Below are 23,186 nucleotides of genomic sequence, written 5' to 3'. Positions count from 1 at the left end.
TCCAACCCTGGCAACGTCCTTGTAAATCTTTTCTAAACCCTTTCAAGTTTCACAACATCCTTCCTATAGCAGGGAGACCAGAATTGCAAAAGAGGCCTAATCAATGTCCTGTACAGCTGCGACATGACCACTAAACAAATGCTAGCATCTCAAAACGGGGCATTTTTTTAAAAAGTTTGAAAGAAAGCCTTGGTAGAATTTCTGGCTACAGTACTGATGTTTAGCAGGTTTCAAATTCCATTTCAGATAAAGGCTAATACCCAGTCTAAGAACCTTAGAATTGAAGGCACTATTATTCAAATGAATATTTCCTGAACTTGGGTGGAGAAAAAAAAGCTCTTATGTTTGGTCCTGATTACTGTGCAGCAAACTGAAGAAGAGACTGTGTATGAATGCCAGTCCATCTTCAATAGTTCAATGACTTACTAGTGTAGTTTAAGTTCATATATTAACATTTTCAGTGTTAGTATCTCAGCACTGAGATATGCATATATGATATGAACACAGCAGAAAATAAAGCTTACATCTATATAGCAACTTAGAACTCGGTAATGGAGACAGACAAACACTGCTTTTTCCCAACAGCAAAGCCCTGATCTGAAAAATAAAATTGATAATGAACCATTCTCGCTGCATCTCCATGCTCAATGCAAGACAAAAAAAATGTCAATATCTCATTTCCTTTTAATGATGTTTTACTCCCTGAGGTTTCCTTGCCAACTGCAATGAAGTTTTCTCTATCAACCATTTTTTCGGACCCTTTAATATCTTGTAAACCTTGATCAATCCAACCACAACTTTTTAAGTTTCAGGGAATATGGTCTTAACTTATGTAATATTTCCTCATAATTTAAGACAAGAACCTTTTCAGTAAAAAGAAAACTCCTTTTTGGTTGGTACATTGATATGAAGATGTGTCATTTGAAGTATAAAATTAAAATATAATTGTACATATATTGGTCTCTTTGGAAAGAATTCCTTTAAAGTTAAGGAGACTGGCTGCAGCACAGAAGAAAAGGTTACATTTGCCAAGAACAGAAGCTGCTCAACTGAAATCAATGAGCTGACTGCATTTTCGGAGATATCACATGACTCAGTTTATAGATAATAATTGGATTTGAACACAAGACAGTGCAAAATAAACTGTCCCAGGAGCAACATCATTTGTGAGTTGAAAATCTGGAAGATTTCATCATCAAAAATGAAAGATTCCTAAAGAAGACTTCGAAATCTACTGTACATCACTGTCTGCAGTAAAGCAGATTCAGGCAGCATCAGGAGGTGGAGAAGTTGATGTTTCAGGTGTAACCCTTCTTCAGAAATAAAGGTAATGGGGAAGCTGAAAATAAAGGTGGAGGAAGGGTTATGGGTGGGGAGAGGGGTGGAGTGGTAAGATAGTGATAGGTGAATACAGGGGATACGGCCTGTTGGTCAATGAGAGGAATGAATATGGTTAGTAGCTGGAGGGAAGGGTCAGTTGGAAGGATGGAAGAGAGGAGGCGGGCTGGAAAGGAAGTCAGGGGATGGGTGGGTAGGTTATTTGAATTTGGAGGATTCAATGTTGAGTCCTCTGGGCTGTAGGCTGCCCAGACGGAAGATGAAGTACTATTCCTCCAATTTGTGGTCTGATTCACTGTGGCAATGGAGGGGACTGAGGATAGACATGGCAGAGAGAGACCAACCGCAAACTAAGGGCATGTTTCGCCTGCCTTCTCCCATCCATTCCATCAACCGACCCTTCTCTCCAGCTATTAGCCGGATTAATTCCTCCCATCAATCAACCAGGTTGTACCCACCAGCTATATTCACCTCTCACTACCTTACCACTCCATTGCTCTCCCCACCCTTAACCTCCACCTCCCCATCCCCACTCTTTATCTGCAGCTCCCCCTACCACCTCCATTCCTGAAGAAGGGTTATACCCGAAATGTGGACTTCCCCACCTCCTGATGCCGCCTGACCTACTGTGTTCTTCCAGCCTCCTGGTTGTCTACTTTGGTGTCCAGCATCTGCAGTTTTTTATATCTTAGTAAAGTAGATTCAGTCAGCCTTAGCTGGTTCAGGAAGACATTCCAGTACCAAACACTTTAATACTTTTTTCCCAGACTTGAGGTTGTGTATGTTAAATTTGCAAGAAGAACAGTTGTATATATTTCTGCAGTTCTAACCATTTGTTAATAATCTTTAAATCTAAATTTGAATAGGCCTGGTTTCCAATAAATTAGTTCTTTGTTTGTTCCTTAAGAAAATTGATTCCCTTTTTTCTTGTACTGAACTACAATTGGCAAAATTCCCTCATTTTTAAATTCAAACTTTATTTTGACCAGTACAGGAGTGGGACGAGGAAAGGAATCAGTTCACCCTCCCTAACTTGACTTAACAATTTCTTTGAATGGTATGGCACCCAGATTTGCTTACCAGACTGTAGGTATGGATGTAGGTTTGCTCGCTGAGCTGGAAGGTTCACTTTCAGACGATTTGTCACCATAATAGTAGCTAAGGTTTCTGGACATGTTTTGTCTGCTTGTTTGGGTTTGTTGAGAAATCGACAGACCGTGTTCAATCTCAGCAACAAACCCAAACAAGTAGACAAAACACATCCAGAAACCCTAGCCACTCTACCCTACATCAAAGACACCTCGGAAATGACTGCCAGACTACTCAAACCCCTTGGCATCATGGTAGCCCACAAACCCACCAACATACTAAATTGCAGTGAATGAATTTGAAAGACCCTATACAGACAACAAGCAAAACTAGTGTCATTTACAAAATACCATGCAAGAACTGTAACAAATACTACATTGGACAAACAGGCAGAAAACTAGCCACCAGGATACATGAACATCAACTAGCCACAAAACGACATGACCCTCTCTCACTAGTATAGTTACGTACAAATGAGGAAGGACCCCACTTCGGCTGCGGCAACACATCCATCCTAGGACAAGCCAAACAGAGACACGCACAAGAATTCCTAGAAGCATGGCATTCCAATCAGAACTCTATCAACAAACACTTTGACTTGGAGCTGAAAATGTGTTGCTGGTTAAAACGCAGCAGGTCAGGCAGCATCCAAGGAACAGGAAATTCCGTTTTGGGCACAAGCCCTTCATCAGGAATGAGGAAAGTGTGATTCCTGATGAAGGGCTTGTGCCCGAAACGTCGAATTTCCTGTTCCTTGGATGCTGCCTGACCTGCTGCGCTTTAACCAGCAACATATTTTCAGCTCTGATCTCCAGCATCTGCAGACCTCACTTTTTACTTTGACTTGGACCCCATTTACCACCCCCTGAGAAAAAGAACAGAAAATGACATCACCATAGGAAATAGCATCACCACAGGAAATGACATCACCAACCCAAAGAAATGCAAACATATAAATAGAAAGCAGGAATCATAAGCAGTGCTTCGTCAGGAGGCCCACTGAAGATGTTACCTTGTATGATGATGAAACGTCTGAAAATGCACCTTCCAGCTTAGTGGGCAAACCTATATCCTGAACCTCAATCTGAGCTGCAAATCTTCTCAAAATTCGCAGACTCTAGGTATGGTCTCATCATAGTTTTATTATAGTTCTTTAGATATATAGGCCAGAAAACAATTAGCTTTTTAAAATATTCTCCATACTGACTTATGAAATTTTAATTATCTCTTTACCTCCACTATTTTAAACTTTCCCTCATTTAGTAAATACTCTATTTTATCCTTTTTAGATCAAAAGTGATGATTTCACATTTATTGAAATCCACTTGGCACAGTTTTGCTAATTCAATTAATCTACGAGTATCTTTTATACTTTTAGGCATTCATCTACCTTGCTTAAAGTTCCACTCACTATTTGGATTACTTTTTATATGAATTCCTATCCCATCATGTTAAAAAGAGAATCATTTGACAGTTTATGGCCTAACTATTCTTCATTGCACTTTTAGTTGAAGATGAGCAACAAAAGCAGTGGTGTGAAGGTGTTCGCCAGAGTCAGAACAACAACTAATTTTGCATCAGATATGATTGAGTTTTTACCTGATAATCAGGTAAGGAAGACCATTACAGAGGATTCTTGTGTATGTTTTATTTACATTGAGAAATCACAATGAAGAGTTCAGGCCTTTGGAGTAGCTAACAACTCCTAATGGAAGGTGAACATCATGTCACCATATCATCACTCACTCTCCCCTGGTCAATTAGCTGTCAAAAATATCCAGACTCATTTTCAGTCTTAGGAGAATTAACTAACTACTGTGGCATGAACAAGTGTAATAGCCTGTATTAAACCAATAAGCAGTAATTTTATTGTTCATGTGTCTTTGTGCTTCGTGTCTACTCTCCAAAGACTCATCCACTGGGTTTATTCACTGAAGAACTAATTAAATACAGAGTCAAGGTACTGATTAAGTATTCCTTATATTGCATATTAACAATCTCTGTTGCTGACAACAGGTATACGCTATAATTAAAACTTTAGGATTGCAACATATCTTTTAATAACAAGTAGAAGGATTATTTTCAGGAACACAGAAACTGGAAGTTAAGAAAAGGTCTACCATTTCACTACTACCATCATGGTAACCCCCGATACAAAAATAATAGATTTCTTGGTTAAATCAGTTCAACCTTCTGTAGACGCAGATGTGAGGTAAGAAAGCCAGAATTAGTGCCAAGCTTTGGAAACCATTGCTATGAAATTTCCTTCTGTAGCACAAATGCTGTGCTGTTGCTCTCTTTCTTCCTTATTTTTTTGTTTTAGTTAGGCAGGTGACGGTTCTTGAATATATGAAACCAAGAAGTCAGGAGGGAAACTTTGGTGATAGCAAAGGAAGAGATCTGTGGTCCCACCATCAGCAGCCTGATGATCATCATGAATGTTCTTCGCGATGCCAGATGCCACAAGCTTCACAACCATGCCAGCTTCACAATGCAAAGAACCATCTCTTTATAGACCTTATAAAATGCAGGCAATCTTGGCTTCTGATTATTCAACACTAACTTCTTTTATTGTATGCAATCTTGATTTAGTATGAAAGCTGGCTGAAGTCAGTAACTGTGTGCACTGTGTTTGATTGACAAGAGGAGAAATTTCTTCACCTAGAGATTGGAATTCTGTATCACAGAATGTGGTTGAGGCCAAAGCATTGAACATTCTCAAGAAGTAGTTAGATATAATTCTTGGGACTAAAAGAGATCAAAGGATATTGGGAGAAAGTGGGAACAACATACTGAGTTGAATGATCAGCCCTGTTCATATTTAATGATAGAGCAGGTTTGCAGCGCCGAATAGCTGACTCCTATTCCTATTTTCAATGCTTCTCTAAGTGGTTAGATGCTTCAACCTTGTATTCTATACATTGCTACTGGCCATATACCCACCACCCACCTCTTTGACCGTCCACTTACGTCTAACTCAAATACAACACAACACTATTGTTGATATCCTGTCATAATCTTGCAGAACAAATGGCACACAATAGAAGATAGCATTGCAATATTAACAATGGACCAGGACGCCTGCATGGGAGGTATACTGGATAAGAGGTATCATGTGAAGATATATTCTCTGATTACCCAAGTGAGCTCATTAGACTTCTTTGTTGCACCGCTGCCAGATCCTCAGGGCCAGAATGTAGTTACCTTCTTGGTCATCTCTTCCCATTCCCCTCTTAGCATGGTCCTTGTCCTTCCATGGAATCAAATACAATAGCGAGAGTTCATGGACTATACCTCAAGGTTGGATAGGATTATGACTGCTCAATTCTCTCACTATTAATGTCCTGGAGCTTGCCACTGACTAGAAACTAAACTGAGCAAATCATACTAAAGCAAATGTTTTATTGACCTGCACCTTTGAGACCAGGGTGTACTAAACACATCACGTTGTACTTTATTTATTGCTTAAATCACTTAAATAATAATGAAACTTTGCATTAAATAAAACTTACCAACAGAAAGCCTTCTCACTCACACTATCAACTGACTACTTGGACATCACAGATGTAAATTTCTGGAATTTGAGGTATATAATTTTTGCCGGTTTATCTAGAGTGCCTATTCATAAGCTGCCACTTAAAACAAAGTTTGCTGTCATACTGAAGCTACAAAAGAAAACCAGGATATACTTTTGTAGTTATCACAATCAAACTTGCCTGCCTTCTCCAATGTAGTCACAATCACTGCTGAGATACATGCACTCCTCTTTCAAGATGAGTGATGTGGTATTGAGCAGCTATGCCATAAGTGTAATTCAACCACATATCTGAATTTCAGCTGTGAATCTGAAATAACTGCACTGAGGCTGACATCCTATCACCAAGTTGCCCTTTATTTACGCGTGCACAGGACATGGCCTCTGACCAGCCAGCTTGGAGCCTCTCTGAAGCAGCTGTTTATTTTTTGTCCTTCTTCTTTTATTTTTTTTTCGTTTATCCTGTCACCATGTCACCCTTTATTTACTTGTGCACAGCCAGCTCAGAGTCAGTCCCCTGAACTGAGGAGGTTCTAAACCTCCTAGTTATACTTTTTTCTCCTGTTTATCTCTGTCAGCTAAGCACTGCCTGGCCCAGGTTAATAACCCCAATCAAGGATCTCATCGTCAATGAAATCCACCTGGCCCTGTTTCTAATCACTACATCCCTCTCCTCCTAAATCCAGGGATGTAGGGCTGTTCTCTATCTTGTAACTTCTCTGGGAAGATATCCTCCCCAAGTCCAGTTCATCTGACTCTGAGTTGAATATAGGCAGTGTGTACCAGACCATAGTCATGTCTTGCAACCGGAGCATCTTGGCAGATGTTCCTCTTTTCCTTCTGGCTGTAACTGTATTGAGGCTGCATTCATCTTGGACTCTGAGACTTCTTCAACACTAGACAGAGAGGTGGATCCCATACTATCTGACAGCTTTTTTGGCTGTCCTGAGGGGCCAGGTATGTTTGCTCCTGCCTCTTTGTGAAGTGGCAAACAGGTGATCCACGTATTTGTTCAGGACCGCCTCACCTATATGAGCTTTGTATGTCACAGGACATGACCTTACATCGACTTCACTTTGTACCCATGCAGGGCCATTTCTGTGGTCTCGACACCAAACTTTGTCCCCTGAAGTAAACTGTCTCTCTTGCTTAGAGGAGACATGTGGCTGGCGTTGGTGTTCCTACTGCCATTTCTCCCTCTCCCTCAGATCTGGGAATATCAGATTTAACCTGGTGCGGTGTCTTCTCCCCATTAGCAACTCTGCTGGAGCTATCCTTATAGTTGCATGAGGGTTGGTCCTATAATCAAACAGAAACAAGGACAGTTTGGTATCAAACAAAGCTGTATCTGTTTCTTTAAGTCTGCCTTCAACGTTTGGTTTGCTTTTTATGCCAGACCATTGGACGATGGATGGTATGCAGATGTCCAAATATGCCAAATGCCATTCAACTATAGGATACACTCAAAATCCGTGCTGGTAAATGACATCCCTTTGTCCATGCCAATACTTTCAGCAGTCCATGTATCATGAATGACGCTCGCAGCTTTTCAGTTGTCATCCCTGTGTTTGAATTCGCTGCATGTTCAACCATTTTGAATGGTATCCACAACTGACCAATCACATTGAGCTCATGAAAGGGCTGGCATAGTAGACAAGTCCAAGGTTTACCTGGCCATTCCCATGGATGTGCTGGAGCTACTGACAGTGTCCTTGTTATCACTCTGGGCAGTGCCCCAGCAATGCAGCTATGTTGGTATCCAATCCTGGCCACCAGACATAACGTGTGGCTGATATTTTCATTTTGGATACCCCTGGATGTCTCTGGTAGTGTCCTTTGCTCGGGTCAATCACTCTTGATCCCCACAGTAATGTGCCATCCTATACAGTGTTCTGGTCTTGCTGAGTCCAGATAGATTTCAATCCTGGTTGTGATTGCCCTTTTGTTTCCCATCACCGCCAGCTGTTTTAGTTTTGCCAAGATGAAATCTTTTTGCGTCCACAGTCGGATATTGTCAGCGGTGACCAGAATGGTGTCTGGAAGGTTTAAAACCAGAATGGATTCTTCCACCACACACACCACCAGGAGTATCTGCTAATGGGAGGCATCCAGATTTGCCATTGGATTCCTGGACGGTGTTCCAACTCATAATTGTACAAACTCAGAATAAGGGTCTACTGCTGAATTTGACAAGAAGCTATGGGTGGTACAGCCTTGTCTTCTTTAAGTGGCCGTAGCAGGGATTTGTGGTCTGTTACTTTGACAAATTTATGTTTACAAAAGTATTGGTGGAACTTTCTCACGCCAAAAATGACCACTAAACCTTCCTTCTCTTTCTGGACGAATTTGCGTTCAGTATAAGCCCAAGTGTGAGAAGCCAAAGCGATTAGGCACTCCTCTCCTTTGGGCCACTGAATGAGCCATCACTGCCTTGATGCCATGTGGGGAGTAATCGCATGTCGGCATCACCCCTTACTTGGGAATATAGTGGGCCAACACCTTAGGTGATGATAGCTGCTTTTTCACTTCCCTAAAGGCTACTTCGTGGCTATGCGATCATTACCGAGGCTGACTCTTCTTCAATAGCAGGTGTAAGGGTGCCAAGATGGAGCCAGGCCCCATAATTATTCACCAAATCAAGGAAAGACCTAAACTCCGATACAGATGTGGCAGCCGACACTTTTATCACCCTCACTTTATCCTTCAATGGGTGTAACCCAGCTTTGTTCACTCTGTACCCCAATACTTTACAGACATAAATTTGTTATAGTAATGGACCACAAACCTCTGCTAGGGCTACTTAAGACCATGTGCCATCCATACCTTTTCATCGAATTCAGCAGTGGGCCCTTATTCAGAGTGCTTACAATTACAAGTTGGAGCACTATCCAGGAGGCCAATGGCAAATGCAGATGCTTTGATCCTCCTCCCACTAGCAGGTGCTCCAAAAATGCTGCCTCTGCTGGAAGAGTCTGTCCTGATTTCGAACTTTCTGGACACCCTTCCAGTCACCACTAACAAAATATCTGACAGCGGACTCAAAAAGAACCAGTCCTGGCAAAAGTAAAACAGCTGCTGGTAATAGGGGAAACAAAAAGGCTATCACAACCAGAATTGAAACCTTCCTGGACCTAGCAAGATCAGATCACCATAGTGGGCAGCATATTACTATGAGATGCAAAAGTGATTGCCTTGATTAATGCCTCCCCCTTTTTCTGGCATTAAGGAAACCTAAGAGTCTGAGATGGATGCAGTCTCAACACCATTAGCACCAGAATAAGAAAAGGAGACTCTCCCAAAATGGTCCAGGTGCAAGAGACAAACAGGTATGATACATGCTACCTGTCTGAGTCCAAGTCACAAGAACCGTACCTGAGGTGGAATCATCCCAGGAGAAGCTACAAGAGAAAGAGCAGGCCTACATCACTGGACTTAGTAGGGGAGGAGTGCAGTGATTGGAACCAGAGTCTGGTGGATCTTATTGACTATGAGATCCTTGATTGGGGTTGTTCACCTGGGCCAATCAGCTAGCCCTGGCTGATAGATAGAAACAGGAGATACAACCAACACAGATTACTAAAGAGTCTGTTGTACTTGATTAATTAAATGTTCCAAGGCAGCCACTGTGTTTATAAATAACATTGATGCAATTTCAATGAAATCCCATATCATATTGGCATATTTTATTGTCATCAAATCTAAACACTTACAAATATATAATAATTTAATCACTTTTGTAACATGAAACCCTGTTTATTGTTTCATAATAAAATAAAAATAAACAGGAGATTCAGAAGATCTCCTCAGTCTAGGGACTGGCATTGTGCTGTCTGGGCACAGCCCATGTTCTGTGAAAAAAAACCCAGGAGATTCAGAAGGTCTCCTCACTCTAGGGATTGGCTTTGAGCTGACTCTCTACATAGATGCTCCCTCACCTGCTGAGAATTTCAAGGATTTTCTGTTTAATGATTTAGCTTTCTTGTTAAGACAAATTATTGGTATAAGCTATAACTTGAATGTATTTTGCAAACTTATTCAGATGACTTCTATTCACTTTTATTATTTTTCATCACAGACAATACATATTCACACCAGACTAGACCAGCGAAAGGACGTGGTCAATAATCAGCACAGCGACTGGTCATTCAAAGTAGATGGGATTCTCCATAATGTTCCACAGGATGTTGTGTACAAAGTCGTTGCAAAGAATGTGGTGTCTAGCACAATAAATGGCTTCAGCAGTACGTAGATCTAAATCCTCTGGTTGGGAGAAAATTGAGGAATCTCAGCTCAGGGAGTTTTGTGAGAATAAGGCTTATGTTCAGGTTCCCAAAAAGGATTGATCCTGTTGTCAATGACATTTGAATGTGCAAACTGTTTCTAAGGTGAGAACATTGAATACAGTTGCATGTAGCAGTGGAAGATTTTTAAAATTTGTTCTTGGAGGTGGTCTTCCCTGGCATGGCCAGTATTTATTACCTATCTCTCATTGCCCTTGAAAAGATGCTGTTGACACAAAACAGAAATTGCTGGAAAAATGAACTCAGCAATCTGGCAGCATCTGTGGAGAAAAATCAGAGTTAATGTTTCAGGTCCAGTGACCATTCTTTGGAAAGATGCTTTAGAGCTATCTTCTTGAACCATTGTAAATTTTTTTCTTGGTGAAGATACATTCACACACAGTTAGAGATGGAGTTATGGGATTTTGATCCAGACATGAAGAAACAATGATGCATTTGTAAGTCAAAATGGTGTTTGACATGAGATTCAATTTGCATATACAGTCTGTTCTGATATAACACGATAGTTCAGTTATCGTGTGATCCAGCATTATAAGAAAATTGCAAAATAGCAGCACTGTTTAAACTAGTGGGACTGGAATTGTGTGATAGCCAATTCAGGTAAGGAAAGTTCGCATTCTACAGGTAATGGTCTAAACTCTTCAATCACATTATAATCAATTCATGTTGAAGAAACATGCATTATAGCGTAGACTATAGATGATGATGTTTCTATGATTGTTGCCCTTGTCCTTGTAATATGGTCAATGACGCAGATTTGAGTGGTTTATTGAAGAAATGTTGGTGAACTATTACAATGTACTTTTCATATTGTATGATAGCTGCCATTGCATTGGTGATGGAGGGATTAAATGCTTCAGGTAGTTCTTGAGATGTCAACCAAGTTGGTTTATCCTGGATATTATTATGCCTCTGTATTGTACTGGAGTTGTACACATCCAGGAAAATGGAAATTTTATGTTCCTGGCTTGTGTCTTTGCTATGATCCCAGATGATCTTATTCCTAGATAAGTCAGATCCCAGAATGGAATCTGGTTTGGTAAATTATTTTGTGTTCAGGTTTGTTTTTAATGTAGTGGTCTCACAAAGAAACATAAGTATGCAAAGTTACAGATTTAGTTTTTACAATTAAGCAAAAATTTATTTCATGAAAGAAATGAAGATAAAATGGAATAAACCAAAGCTATTTACACATAACACAAGTTTAGAGGTTTTAAAAAACATGGTAAAATATAATCCAATTCATCCAACTTTACAGATCCAAAACACTGCTGTATATTACCCAAAAGTGCCCCAACTACTGTACTCATACCAGAGAAAGTCCTTTTCTCTAACATCTCAATGGATTTAATTTGACAGCAACCTCAACAGGGGCTGAATGGTAGCTCAGTGGTTAGCACTGCTGCCTCACTGTGCCAGGGATCTAGGTTTGATTCCAGCCTTGAAATCTGTCTGTGTGAAGTTTACATGTTCTCCCTGTGTCTGTGTGGGTTTCTGCTGGGTGCTCTTGTTTCTTCCCACAGTGTAAAGAGGTGCAGGCTGGGTGGATTGGCCAAGGGAAATGTGGGGATCGGGTAGAGGACTGAGACTTTCTTGGTGGGATGCACTTCGGTGGTTCAGTGCAGACTTGATGAACCGAATTTCCTCTCCCTTCACTGTAGGGATTCTATGCAAAAACAAAATTCTCAGTCTAGAAAATCTTATCCTGCAGCTGTCATACACCGGAGTTTAAATGATTTATCCAAAATGCTCATAGAGTCATAGAGATGTACAGCATGGAAACAGACCCTTTGGTCCAACCCGTCCATGCTGACCAGATATCCCAACCCAATCTAGTCCCATCTGCCAGTATCCGGACCATATCTCTCCAAACCCTTCCTATTCATATACCCATCCAAATGCCTCTTAAATGTTGCAATTGTACCAGCCTCCACCACATCCTCTGGCAGCTCATTCCATCATGTACCACCTTCTGCGTGAAAAAGTTGCCCCTTAGGTCTCTTTTATATCTTTCCCCTCTCACCCTAAACCTATGCCCTCTAGTTCTGGACTCCCCAACCCCAGGGAAAAGACTTGTCTATTTATCCTATCCATGCTGCTCATAATTTTGTAAACCTTTATAAGGTCCCCCCTCAGCCTCCAACGCTCCAGGGAAAACAGCCCCAGCCTGTTCAGCCTCTCCCTGTAGCTCAGATCCTCCAACCCTGGCAACATCCTTGGAAATCTTTTCTGAACCCTTTCAAGTTTCACAACATCTTTCCAATAGGAAGGAGACCAGAATTGCACGCAATATTCCAACAGTGGCCTAACCAATGTCCTGTACAGCAGCAACATGACCTCGTAACTCCTGTACTCAATACTCTGACCAATAAAGAAAAGCATACCAAACGCCTTCTTCACTATCCTATCTACCTGCAACTCCACTTTCAAGGAGCTATGAACCTGCACTCCAAGGTCTCTTTGTTCAGCAACACTCCCTAGGACCTTACAATTAAGTGTATAAGTCCTGCTAAGATTTGCTTTCCCAAAATGCAGCACCTCGCATTTATCTGAATTAAACTCCATCTGCCACTTCTCAGCCCATTGGCCTATCTGGTCCAGATCCTGTTGTAATCTGAGGTAACCCTCTTCATTGTCCACTACACCTCCGATTTTGATGTCATCTGCAAACTTACTAACTGTACCTCTTATGCTCGCATCCAAATCATTTACGTAAATGACAAAAAGTAGAGGGCCAGCACTGATCCTTGTGGCACTCCACTGGTCACAGGCCTCCAGCCTGAAAAGCAACCCTCCACCACCACCCTCTGTCTTCTACCTTTGAGCCAGTTCTGTATCCAAATGGCTAGTTCTCCCTGTATTCCATGAACCTTGCTAATCAGTCTCATATTCTGGAATTATTACTAAGCTCCACAATCTAAGATAATCTATTCTTACTACTTCTCCCTTTCTCAGCACCACTGCTTTGTACATCCATCTCCAAACTGCATATATGCCCCAAACTGAAATTAAAACAAAACCTTTATTTAAAAGCTATGGATTAAACTAATGTTCTAAGTTATAAGCTTAAAAAGCCGCATGTACAATTTTCTAACCAAAACCCTGATGTCAAATTGTTTACCTTGCTTGGTTGTAAACTTGCCTAGTGTACAAAAAAACCTATTTGTTCCGGAAGTTATCTTTCTATTGTTTTAAAATAAATCACCATGGCTACAGAAACAGTTACAAAGTAATCATTCAACTCTTCGTGGACTTAAAAGTGCATATACAGAGGAACCTCGGATACCCAGCATTAGATTATCCAAATATTGGATTGTCTTGCAAGGTCCTGATGCTTGGCTAAACTATGTTATCCGGCATTCGATTATCTGGAATTTGATTAACCGAGCAAAACGCTCCTTGCCCATGTCTTTCGGATAAGCGAGGCTCCTCTGTACTTAGATTTCCAAAGGCATTTAGTAAGTTGTTACATAAAGTACTAAATATGCACGGTTGGCCTCATACAGTTGGAGGTCTAAACTTAAAAATAAACACATTAAACTAGATATAAATCACACATCCTACATTAAATATTGCGATTCATGAGGCAGCCAATTATCACTTTATCAAGGGCTTTGAGAATTCCAGATTTGAGTTAATTGCGACAAAATTCCCTGCTTTCCATCCAACATATTCATGCTCCTCATGATCTAATATGCCTCAATCATGTCTCCTCTCAGCCTGCTCTGCTCCAAAGAGAACAGCCCAAATCTGTCCAGCCTCTCCTCATAGCTAAACCATTCCATCTCAGGCCACAACCTGGTAAATGTCCCCTGCAACCCCTCCAGTGGAATCACACCATTCCTATAGCGCGATGATCAGAACTGCAAACAGTACCCCCATTAAGGCCTAAACAAAGAACAGTTCCAACATAACCTCCTTGCTCTTATAATCTAGCCACAATTGACAAAGGGAGTGTCCCATATTCCTTCCTGACTACCCTATTACCCTGTCCTGCACTTGCAGGAATTTATGGACAAACACTCCAAGACCCCTCTGTTCTTCTGAGCTTCCTACTGTTCAACATTCATTGAGTACTCCCTTGTCTTGTAACTACTTCCAAAATGCATCACCTCACACGTAATAGAGTTAAGTTCCATCTACCACAAATCTGCCCATTCAACCAATCCATCTATATCATCCTGCAACGTAAGACCTTCTCCTTCATTGTCAACCACCCAACCAATCTACATGCTATCCAACCTCCTCAACATTTTCTTCTCTATGTTTATCTGTAGAATTCACAATCCCAAAGTGCAGTGGATGCTGGGACAGTGAGTAAATTTAAGGAGGAGTTAGACAGAGTTTTGTTGAAGGGATATGGAGAGAAGGCAGGAAAATAGGGGTAAGGAACATATCAGCTATGATCGAATGGCAGAGCAGATTAATTCTACTCCTATGTCTTATGAACTTATGAACTGTATATTTATCTTGCCAATTTCATTTTGAACAGCAACCCCCACCACCACTGTTCTCCTGCAGATTTACCCAGAAGTAGCTGCTCCCAGTCAACTTTTGAATGAATAATTTATTGTCACTTCTAACTTTTTGGGATCATAGAATCCCTACAGTGTAGAAGCACTGGAAGCAGTGTGGAAGGCCATTTGGACCATCGAGTCCACACCACCCCTCCAAACAGCATCCCACCCAGACCAACTCCACTACCTGATCCCTGTAACCCTGCACAAGGTTATGTCAGATAGAAGTTCATTAAAGAACTCCTACAGCAAATTTCTGGAGCTGAGATGATTGACGTCCAATAACCACAGTCATTCTTGTTTATGATAAGCATAGTCCCAATCAATGGACAGTTCCACTCCTCTTCCAAAATTCCCAATGATTTCAACTTTTTTAGGGTTCCATGGTGCTAAAAATGGTCAAATGCTACTTTAAAGTTCAGGGCAATCACCACCACCTGACCTCTGTTTAACTAAGGCTTTAATGAGATCTGGAGGTGAGTGGTGCTGGCAGTATGCATTCTGACCATCAGTGAGCAAGTATTTGATGAGTAAGTGCCACTCCATAGTACTGTCAACAAAACCTTCCATCACTTTGTTGACAATTAAGAGTGGACTATGGAACTATAATTGACTGGAATAAATTTGTCATGCTGTTTGTGAATGGGGGACTTTTGCACAGCTTCTCTGGCTTAGGAATAAGATACCAAGTCTGGAAGAAGCACTCCATTGTGGTTCAGGTCATCAGACAAAGCAAGTCAGAAAGTAGGATGCTGATTACTATTGGCACCTACCTGCAGCAGCAGTATTATGCTATCAGCATTGATGCTAGGTTGGTGTTGTGTGAGGAGAAAGTTCTTTAGGCTCTTTTTGGCTCTTTTCCCTCACTGACATCATTTTGAAACTGAGTTCAGGTGTGTATGCCTTCTGTCAGCAGATAGAAAGAAATATGCTTAGCTGTTTGGCATCATAACAAGATGTGAATGAGAGACCAGAAACTAGGTTTCTAGCTGTTTGTCAGTTCAATCTGCTTTTTGATGGTGCTACATGTAGTGATGGGTAGTGAAATGTAGATGGCTGGTGAAATGTAGATGGCTGGAGTTTGACATTTGGTAGAGCTATTGCTGGCATGACCCCACTGGAAGTTTGTAAACCTTTATGATGTTAGCTTGCCTAATATAATTATAATGGAAGACTCTAAGCTATCTCCCAATAGGATTTCTTCTGCTTTGGGAACCAAGTCAACCCAGATATAAAATGCTTTATCTTATTTTGTATGATATTAACATACAATTATTTGGAATCCATGGATCTGCATCTAGTATGTTCTGGATTCTGGTAAGTTGGAGTTTAGAGGCCAAGAACGTCAACCATTTCAATTCTAAATTCCTTTAACAAGAGTTCATGTTTTGCTCCAAGAGGACATCAATGTAATAATGTATGTGAAATTGACTAAGAGCAAAGATAATAGAGGCTTGTTAGAATTGTTCAAAACGATGAATACGTTTGACAAATAAGGAGAAATTGTTTCCAGCAACAGAAAGGACAGTAACCAGACAGCATAGATTTAAGTGTTATGGCAAAAGAACCAAAGGCAATTTGAAGAGCTTAGTTTTGACAGTGAGTTGGAATACATTGCTTGAACTAGTGATGAATCTGATTCAATAATAACTGTTATAAGGAAATTGTCTGAGTATTTGATGGGTACAAAAGAGAGGGCTATGAATGCAGAACAAGGGAGTGGGCTAAATGAATAGCTCTCCTCCAAAGAACCAGAAGAGTCATGATGGGCCATTTAAAACTAGATGATAAGGGCTGCTGGAGACAGGAAATAATTTTAAGAGTATCGGAAATATACAAGACACCACGAGAATCCAGAACCTAAAAATAAAAAAAGACGATCTTTAGAGGGAGGGAGTTTTTTTTTTACTTTTTCATGGCCTGTTTGCATATTCCCAGCATCATCTTCTTTTAAGTTTCTAACTTTTGTGTCTACATCACTTAGTTACAGCATATTTTCTAAGTGGCAAACCTTCAACAGAGAGGCAAATGACTTGCTTTACATTTCTAACACGTGCCGTTTCTTTTTATTTGCATTGACAATGTTCAGTGTTCAACTCCTAGCATTGACAACACCCTAAACACTATTCAGTCTGTCATGTCTGTGCTAACTTTTTACAAAAGCAACATTACAAGTCCCAAGCTCCCATCCTTTACACACAAACCAGCAGACATTTTCTCTTCATGTGTTTATCCAATTTCCATTTGAAAAGCTGCCTCCACCACCCAGTCAGCTCAAAAATGAATACTCTTTCTTTCTTCAACATTCCAATCCCTCACCTTGATGACCACACAAAAAGAATTCCTTTCCTGCCTTGCCCAAAGAATCTGAGGAGGAAGATACAGGAAAAAAGTACTATGTATAAAGTACAGTCTATTTTTCCCATTTCCTTTAGGTACAATAATGTGTTATGGACAAACAGGGGCAGGAAAAACCTATACAATGACTGGAGCTACAGAGAAATATGATTACCGTGGTATCATCCCAAGAGCAATTCAGCAGGTATGATTTTCAGTGACTAAACTACAATAATTGGTTCTTTGGGATTCCTTTCCTGTTAACCAAGTGTACCATTCCATGTGTGATCAGTGTTCCTGCATTGTTATGAATGAAGATTCAGCCACACATTCTTTCATGGATTCCCAAAATTGGAAATTCTAATCCATGTCTAACCAATTTGTCAAAGTTCTTTGAGGTGAGGGCAGCATTGTGGCTCAGTGGTTAGCACAAGGGTCCCAGGTTTGATTCCAGCCTTGGGCAACTGTCTGTGTGGAGTTTGCACATTCTCCTTGTGTCTGCGTGGGTTTCCTCTGGGTGCTCCGGTTTCCTCTCACAGTCCAAAGATATGCAGGTCAGGTGAATTGGCCATACTAAATTGCCCATAGTGTTAGGTGCATTAGTTAGAGGGGAATGGGTCTGGGTGGGTTACCCTCCGGAGGGTCGGTGTGGACTGGTTGGGCCGAAGGGCCTATTTCCACACTGAGGGGAATCTAATCTAATATAAGAAACAGAGTTGATAAAGGAGAATAGTTAAGTGTAGTCTGTTTGGATTTCTAAAAAGCATTTGGTAAGGTTCCATATAAAAGGTTATTGCAAGAGCTCATCGTATTGGGGTGATATATTAGCACGGACTGAGGATTGATTAACACACAAGACAGACAGTGAGGATTAATGGGCATTTTCAAGTTAGAAAGATGTAACCAGTGCAATGCTACGAGAATCAGTACTAGGACCTTGAAGCTTTACCACCTATATGAATAACTTGCAAATGTGATGTAGCAGATTTGCTGATGATTCAATGTAGGTGGGGAGGGTATATTGAGATGAGGATATAAGAAATCTGCAAAGAAGTATAGATAGGTTGAGATGGTGGGCAAAAACTTGATAGATTGAGTTTAATGTAGTACAGTGTGAAGTCATGCACTTTGGTCGGAAGAATTAAAAACAATTACTTAAATGGAGGAAACTCCAATAGTACAGAACAGAGTGATCTGAAAGTTAGCATCCAGGTACAGCAAATGATTGAAAGGCAAATGGAATTCTAGTCTTTATTGCTTCAGGATTTACAGTGTAAAATAGGGAAATGTACAGGATGTTGGTGAGTCCACACCTGGAGTACTGTGTATAGTTATGGTGCCCATGAATAAGTACTAGCATGGAGGCAATTCAAAAGAGATTCACTGGGGTTGATTCCTGGGATGGAGAGGTTGATTTATCAAAAAAGCTAAACAAGATAGGTGTTTGTTCATCAGCATTTAGAAGAATGAAGAGTAGTCTTATCGAAACATACCTGAAAAGATTTTCCACTAGTGGGGGGACTTGAACTAGGGGACATAGTTACAGAAGAAAGTATCGCTCATTTAAAACAGGTGTGAAGGAATTTTGTTTCCCAGAGGTTAGTGAATGAATGCCTGGAATTCTCTACACCAGAGAGCTATTGAGGCTGGGTCACTGAAATTGTTTAAAAAGAGATAGGTAGATTATTGAAGTAAGGGGGAGCTGAAGGTTTTAATGAACTGGCATGGAAGAAGATTTGAGACTTGGGGCAGATCAGTTTGGGGCAGACTGGACCCATCAATGATGAAACCTTGAGTAAAGCCACAGCCACTATGGCGATGAAGAATGGCCATTCAGAGCCACAACTCTGCCACTGCCACCACCACAGCAAGCCCTCACAACCTCCTTCCTCCACCGTAGGCGAAGAAAAGAATAAAAGGTCAATTTTGATACAAAAGATAAATGAAGAATTTAAGAAACTAAACAAAAAGCAAAGGAGAATGCAGCCAACCAGGGGAGTAGAAGTGTATGGGCACAGAGCCCGAAGATTTCCTAACCTGCCAGTGCCATTATCTTGAATTTTTAAAAAAGTTAGAAAGGGCTGGGGGTTCTCAGCAGGTCTGGCAGCATCTGTTAAGAGACAAACAGCAGTAATATTTTGAGTCCAGTGACCCTTCATCAGAATAGAGCTCACGATACCCGTTGATTACAAGGATTCATTGAGCATGCATCTGAGGAAGGATGAAGCACTTGTCATGGAGCAGCTGAGGACTCTGGGTCTGTACTCAATGTAGTGTAGAAGAATAAGGTGATCTCATTGAAATTTATTGAATACTCATTGAATACTGAGAGACATGGATAGAGCGGATGTGAAGAAGATGTTTTCACTTGTAAAAGAGACTAGGACCTGAGGGCACAACTTCAGAGTGAAGGGACACTCATTTGGAACTGACATTAAGGAGGAATTTCTTCAGTCAGATGTTGGAGAATCTGTGGAACTCATTACCATAGAATAGAATGTGGCAGACAACTGAAAGCTTAGGGTCTTATGAGCAGCTGCTCACAATGCGCTCTCCTGTACATTGGAGAAATGAAGCATAAATTGGGGGACTGCTTCACAGAACATTTCAGAACATTGTGGAGGCCACATTGTTGAGTGTATTTAAGACAGAGATGGATAGGTTCTTGATTAGTAAGGCAATCAAGGATTATGAGGAAAAGGTAGTAGAATGGTGTATCGACCATGATCAAATTGTAAATCTGACCTGATTGGCCAACTGGCCTGCTCTTATATCTTATAGAGTGGGAGTTTACCACAAGCCTTCTGAAAATCCAAATGCACCAATTCCACTAGTTTTCCTTTCTCTATGCTACCAGTAAGATCTTTAGAAAATTCTAACATGATATCCCTTTCATAAATTCATGTTGGCTCTGATAACTGAGGTTCCTTGGTCATTCTGGGATATTTTCTATATCTTCTTCTAGGAAGACAGACTCAAAATAACTGTTCATTTTCTCTGCCATTTCCCTGTTGTCCACTATAAATTGTCCTGTTCTCATCTGCAAATAGGCTTTGCAATGTACGTTTTCTTTCTTGCTTTCTCTGTCTTATAAGATTAAATGAAATCAATCATACCTATATTTAAGCACTGTAAAATTTAACAGATTGGTATCTGGCCTTTTCAGTTCTAAGAATTGCTTTTGTGCACATATGAAGAGATTGAAGAAATATACATATATGGGGCATGGAGCAAAAACAGAAATTGCTGGCAAAATTCAGCAGGTCTGACAGCATCTATGGACAGAAAGCAGAATTAACATTTCGAGTCTGGCGACTCTTCAACTGAGAGTTTTGGCAGTGACCAATTGAGTTTCAGATCTCCAGCATGTGCAGGTCTTTGTTTTATTAAATGACATGGATATTCAGTTCAATCACAAGGGAATACTTTAGTTCTAGCAACAGAGTGCCAGAGAAAGTACCTAGGCAAGATCCAAAACTTATAACAGAAGAAAGACTAGTAGAGAATATAAAGGTAAAATGTTCAATGTTCTTGCTCACAGATTTTTAAAGAGGTAGAAGAACAGGGGGATCTTTCTCTCACCGTATATGTCTCATACCTGGAAATCTACAACGAGACTCTGTTTGACCTACTGTCTAGCCTGCCTGATAGTTTGGAAACTGATGGACACATAATGGTAGTGGAGGACAACTATGGCGTGCATGTCCGAGGGCTCTCAATTCACCAGGTCAGCACTGAAGAAGATGCCCTTAACTATCTGTTTGAGGTAAGAACACTCAGGAGCTTTGCAGAAATATGGGTGCAGAATCAAGGACTGAGTGAGGGCTAATGTTCCTTCTAATCTGCTAAACAAGCTGAAAGTTACCATGCAGCCTGAGCAGAAGTCAATTCTATTGGTTACCACATGTGCAGAGATGTGCGAGACTGTAAACTTTTCAATCACCTGTGCATTAAAAAAAAAACAAAGCATTTGCTACATTACACAGGAGTGGATCTGTTTTAAAATTATGCATTCTCTGCATGTAGCAAGGTCAACATTTACTGCCCATTTGATGGGGTTTCATGACAGTCAAACCTGAAATGTTAATTCTGTTTTTGTACAGAGATGCAATATTACTTGCTGAACATTTCCAAGATTTTCTATTCTTATTTCATATTTCTACTATCCTCAGTATTGTATTTTTTGTTTTGATAACAGTTCATCTGCATTTGGTGGCATTATTTGGGCAATGACTAGGACACCAGGGATCAATAACACGGACTGAAGTAGACAGACAAGATCTTGGTCTAAGACCTCATCCAACGAACGTAACATTCCTTCATTGGCAGAAGAAAATGAGGCTTTGGAGAACTTTCTTTTGGGTTGGGTGTTAGATTTATTCATTTACAAGTGTAACTAACTGTTGTAAGACTACATAGCCCACATGTCATGTGTCAAGTACTGTACTAGACCATCTGTTGTATGAAGAGTAGCAAAACAAACTCCACTGGATGAAGCTCTGCCATTTTTCATTTAACTTTGAATTTCCAACTGAAAAGAACTAGAAGGCATGACAAAGAGTCATAGAGATGTACAGCATGGAAACAGACCCTTCGGTCCAACCCATCCATGCTGACCAGATATCCCAACCCAATCTAGTCCCACTTGCCAGCACCCGGCCCATATCCCTCCAAACCCTTCCTATTCATATACCCATCCAAATGCCTCTTAAATGTTGCAATTGTACCAGCCTCCACCACATCCTCTGGCAGCTCATTCCATACACATATGACCGTCTGTGTGAAAAAGTTGGCCCTTAGGTCTCTTTTATATCTTTACGCTCTCACCCTAAACCTATGCCCTCTAGTTCTGGACTCCACGACACCAGGGAAAAGACTTTGTCTATTTATCCTATCCATGTCCCTCATAATTTTGTAAACCTCTATAAGGTCCCCCCTCAGCCTCCAAAGCTCCAGGGAAAACAACCCCAGCCTGTTCAGCCTCTCCCTGTAGCTCAATCCTCCAACCCTGGCATCATCCTTGTTAATCTTTTCTGAACGCTTTCAAGTTTCACAACATCTTTCCAATAGAAATGAGACCAGAATTGCACGCAATATTCCAACCGTGGTCTAACCAATGTCCTGTACAGCAGTTACATGACCTCCCTACTCCTGTACTCAATACTCGGACCATACCAAACGCCTTCTTCATTACCCTATCTACCTGTGACTCCACTTTCAAGAAACTATGAACCTGCACTCCAAGGTCTCTTTGTTCAGCAACACATCCTAGGACCTTACCGCTAAGACTTGCTTTCCCAAAATGCAGCACCTCGCATTTATCTGAATTAAACTCCATCTGCCACTTCTCAGCCTATTGGCCCATCTGGTCAAGATCCTGTTGTAATCTGAGGTAACCCGCTTCACTGTCCACTACACCTCCAATTTTGGTTTCATCTGAAAACTTACTAACTGTACCTCTTAAGCTCGCATCCAAATCATTTATGTAAATGACAAAATGTAGAGGGCCCAGCACCAATCCTTGTGGCATTCCACTGGTCACAGGCCCCAAGTCTGAAAAACAGCCCTCCACCACCACCCTCTGTCTTCTACCTTTAAGCCAGTTCTGTATCCAACTGACTAGTTCTCCATGCTAATCAGTCTCCCATGGGGAACCTTGTCGAATGCCTTACTGAAGTCCATATAGATCACATCTACTGCTCTGCCCTCATCAATCGTCTTTGCTACTTCTTCAAAAAACTCAATTAAGTTTGTAAGACATGATTTCCCATGCACAAAGCCATGTTGGATATCCCGAATCAGTCCTTGCCTTTCCAAATACATGTACATCCTGTCCCTCAGGCTTCCCTCCAACAACTTGCCCACCACCAAGGTCAGGCTCACCAGTCTATAGCTCCCTGGCTTGTCTTTACTGTCCTTCTTTAACAGTGGCACCACGTTTGCCAACCTCCAGTCTTCCGGCCCCTCACCTGTGACTATCGATGATACAAATATCTCAGCAAGAGGCCCAGCAATCACTTCTCTAGCTTCCCACAGAGTTCTCGGGTACACCTGATCAGGTCCTGGGGA

The 23,186-nt window shown here is 41.0% G+C and overlaps 1 protein-coding gene across 1 annotated transcript in view; it reads left to right on the top strand.

The window, feature by feature from the left end:
• Positions 1 to 3,941: 3,941 nt before the first annotated feature.
• kif9 (kinesin family member 9) overlaps positions 3,942 to 23,186 on the top strand; it is a 111,906-nt gene continuing 92,661 nt past the window's right edge. Inside the window, exons 1-4 of the mRNA XM_060824046.1 lie at positions 3,942 to 4,037; positions 10,038 to 10,203; positions 17,216 to 17,322; positions 20,659 to 20,883. Of these exons, the coding sequence (XP_060680029.1) occupies positions 3,942 to 4,037; positions 10,038 to 10,203; positions 17,216 to 17,322; positions 20,659 to 20,883 (594 nt within the window). The remainder of the gene's footprint in view (positions 4,038 to 10,037; positions 10,204 to 17,215; positions 17,323 to 20,658; positions 20,884 to 23,186) is intronic.

This window comes from Hemiscyllium ocellatum, chromosome 4 (assembly GCF_020745735.1).
Source record: "Hemiscyllium ocellatum isolate sHemOce1 chromosome 4, sHemOce1.pat.X.cur, whole genome shotgun sequence".
Taxonomy (NCBI): domain Eukaryota; kingdom Metazoa; phylum Chordata; class Chondrichthyes; order Orectolobiformes; family Hemiscylliidae; genus Hemiscyllium; species Hemiscyllium ocellatum.
Note: the sequence above shows the minus strand (reverse complement) of the source record. Positions and strands in the feature narration are given on the sequence as shown.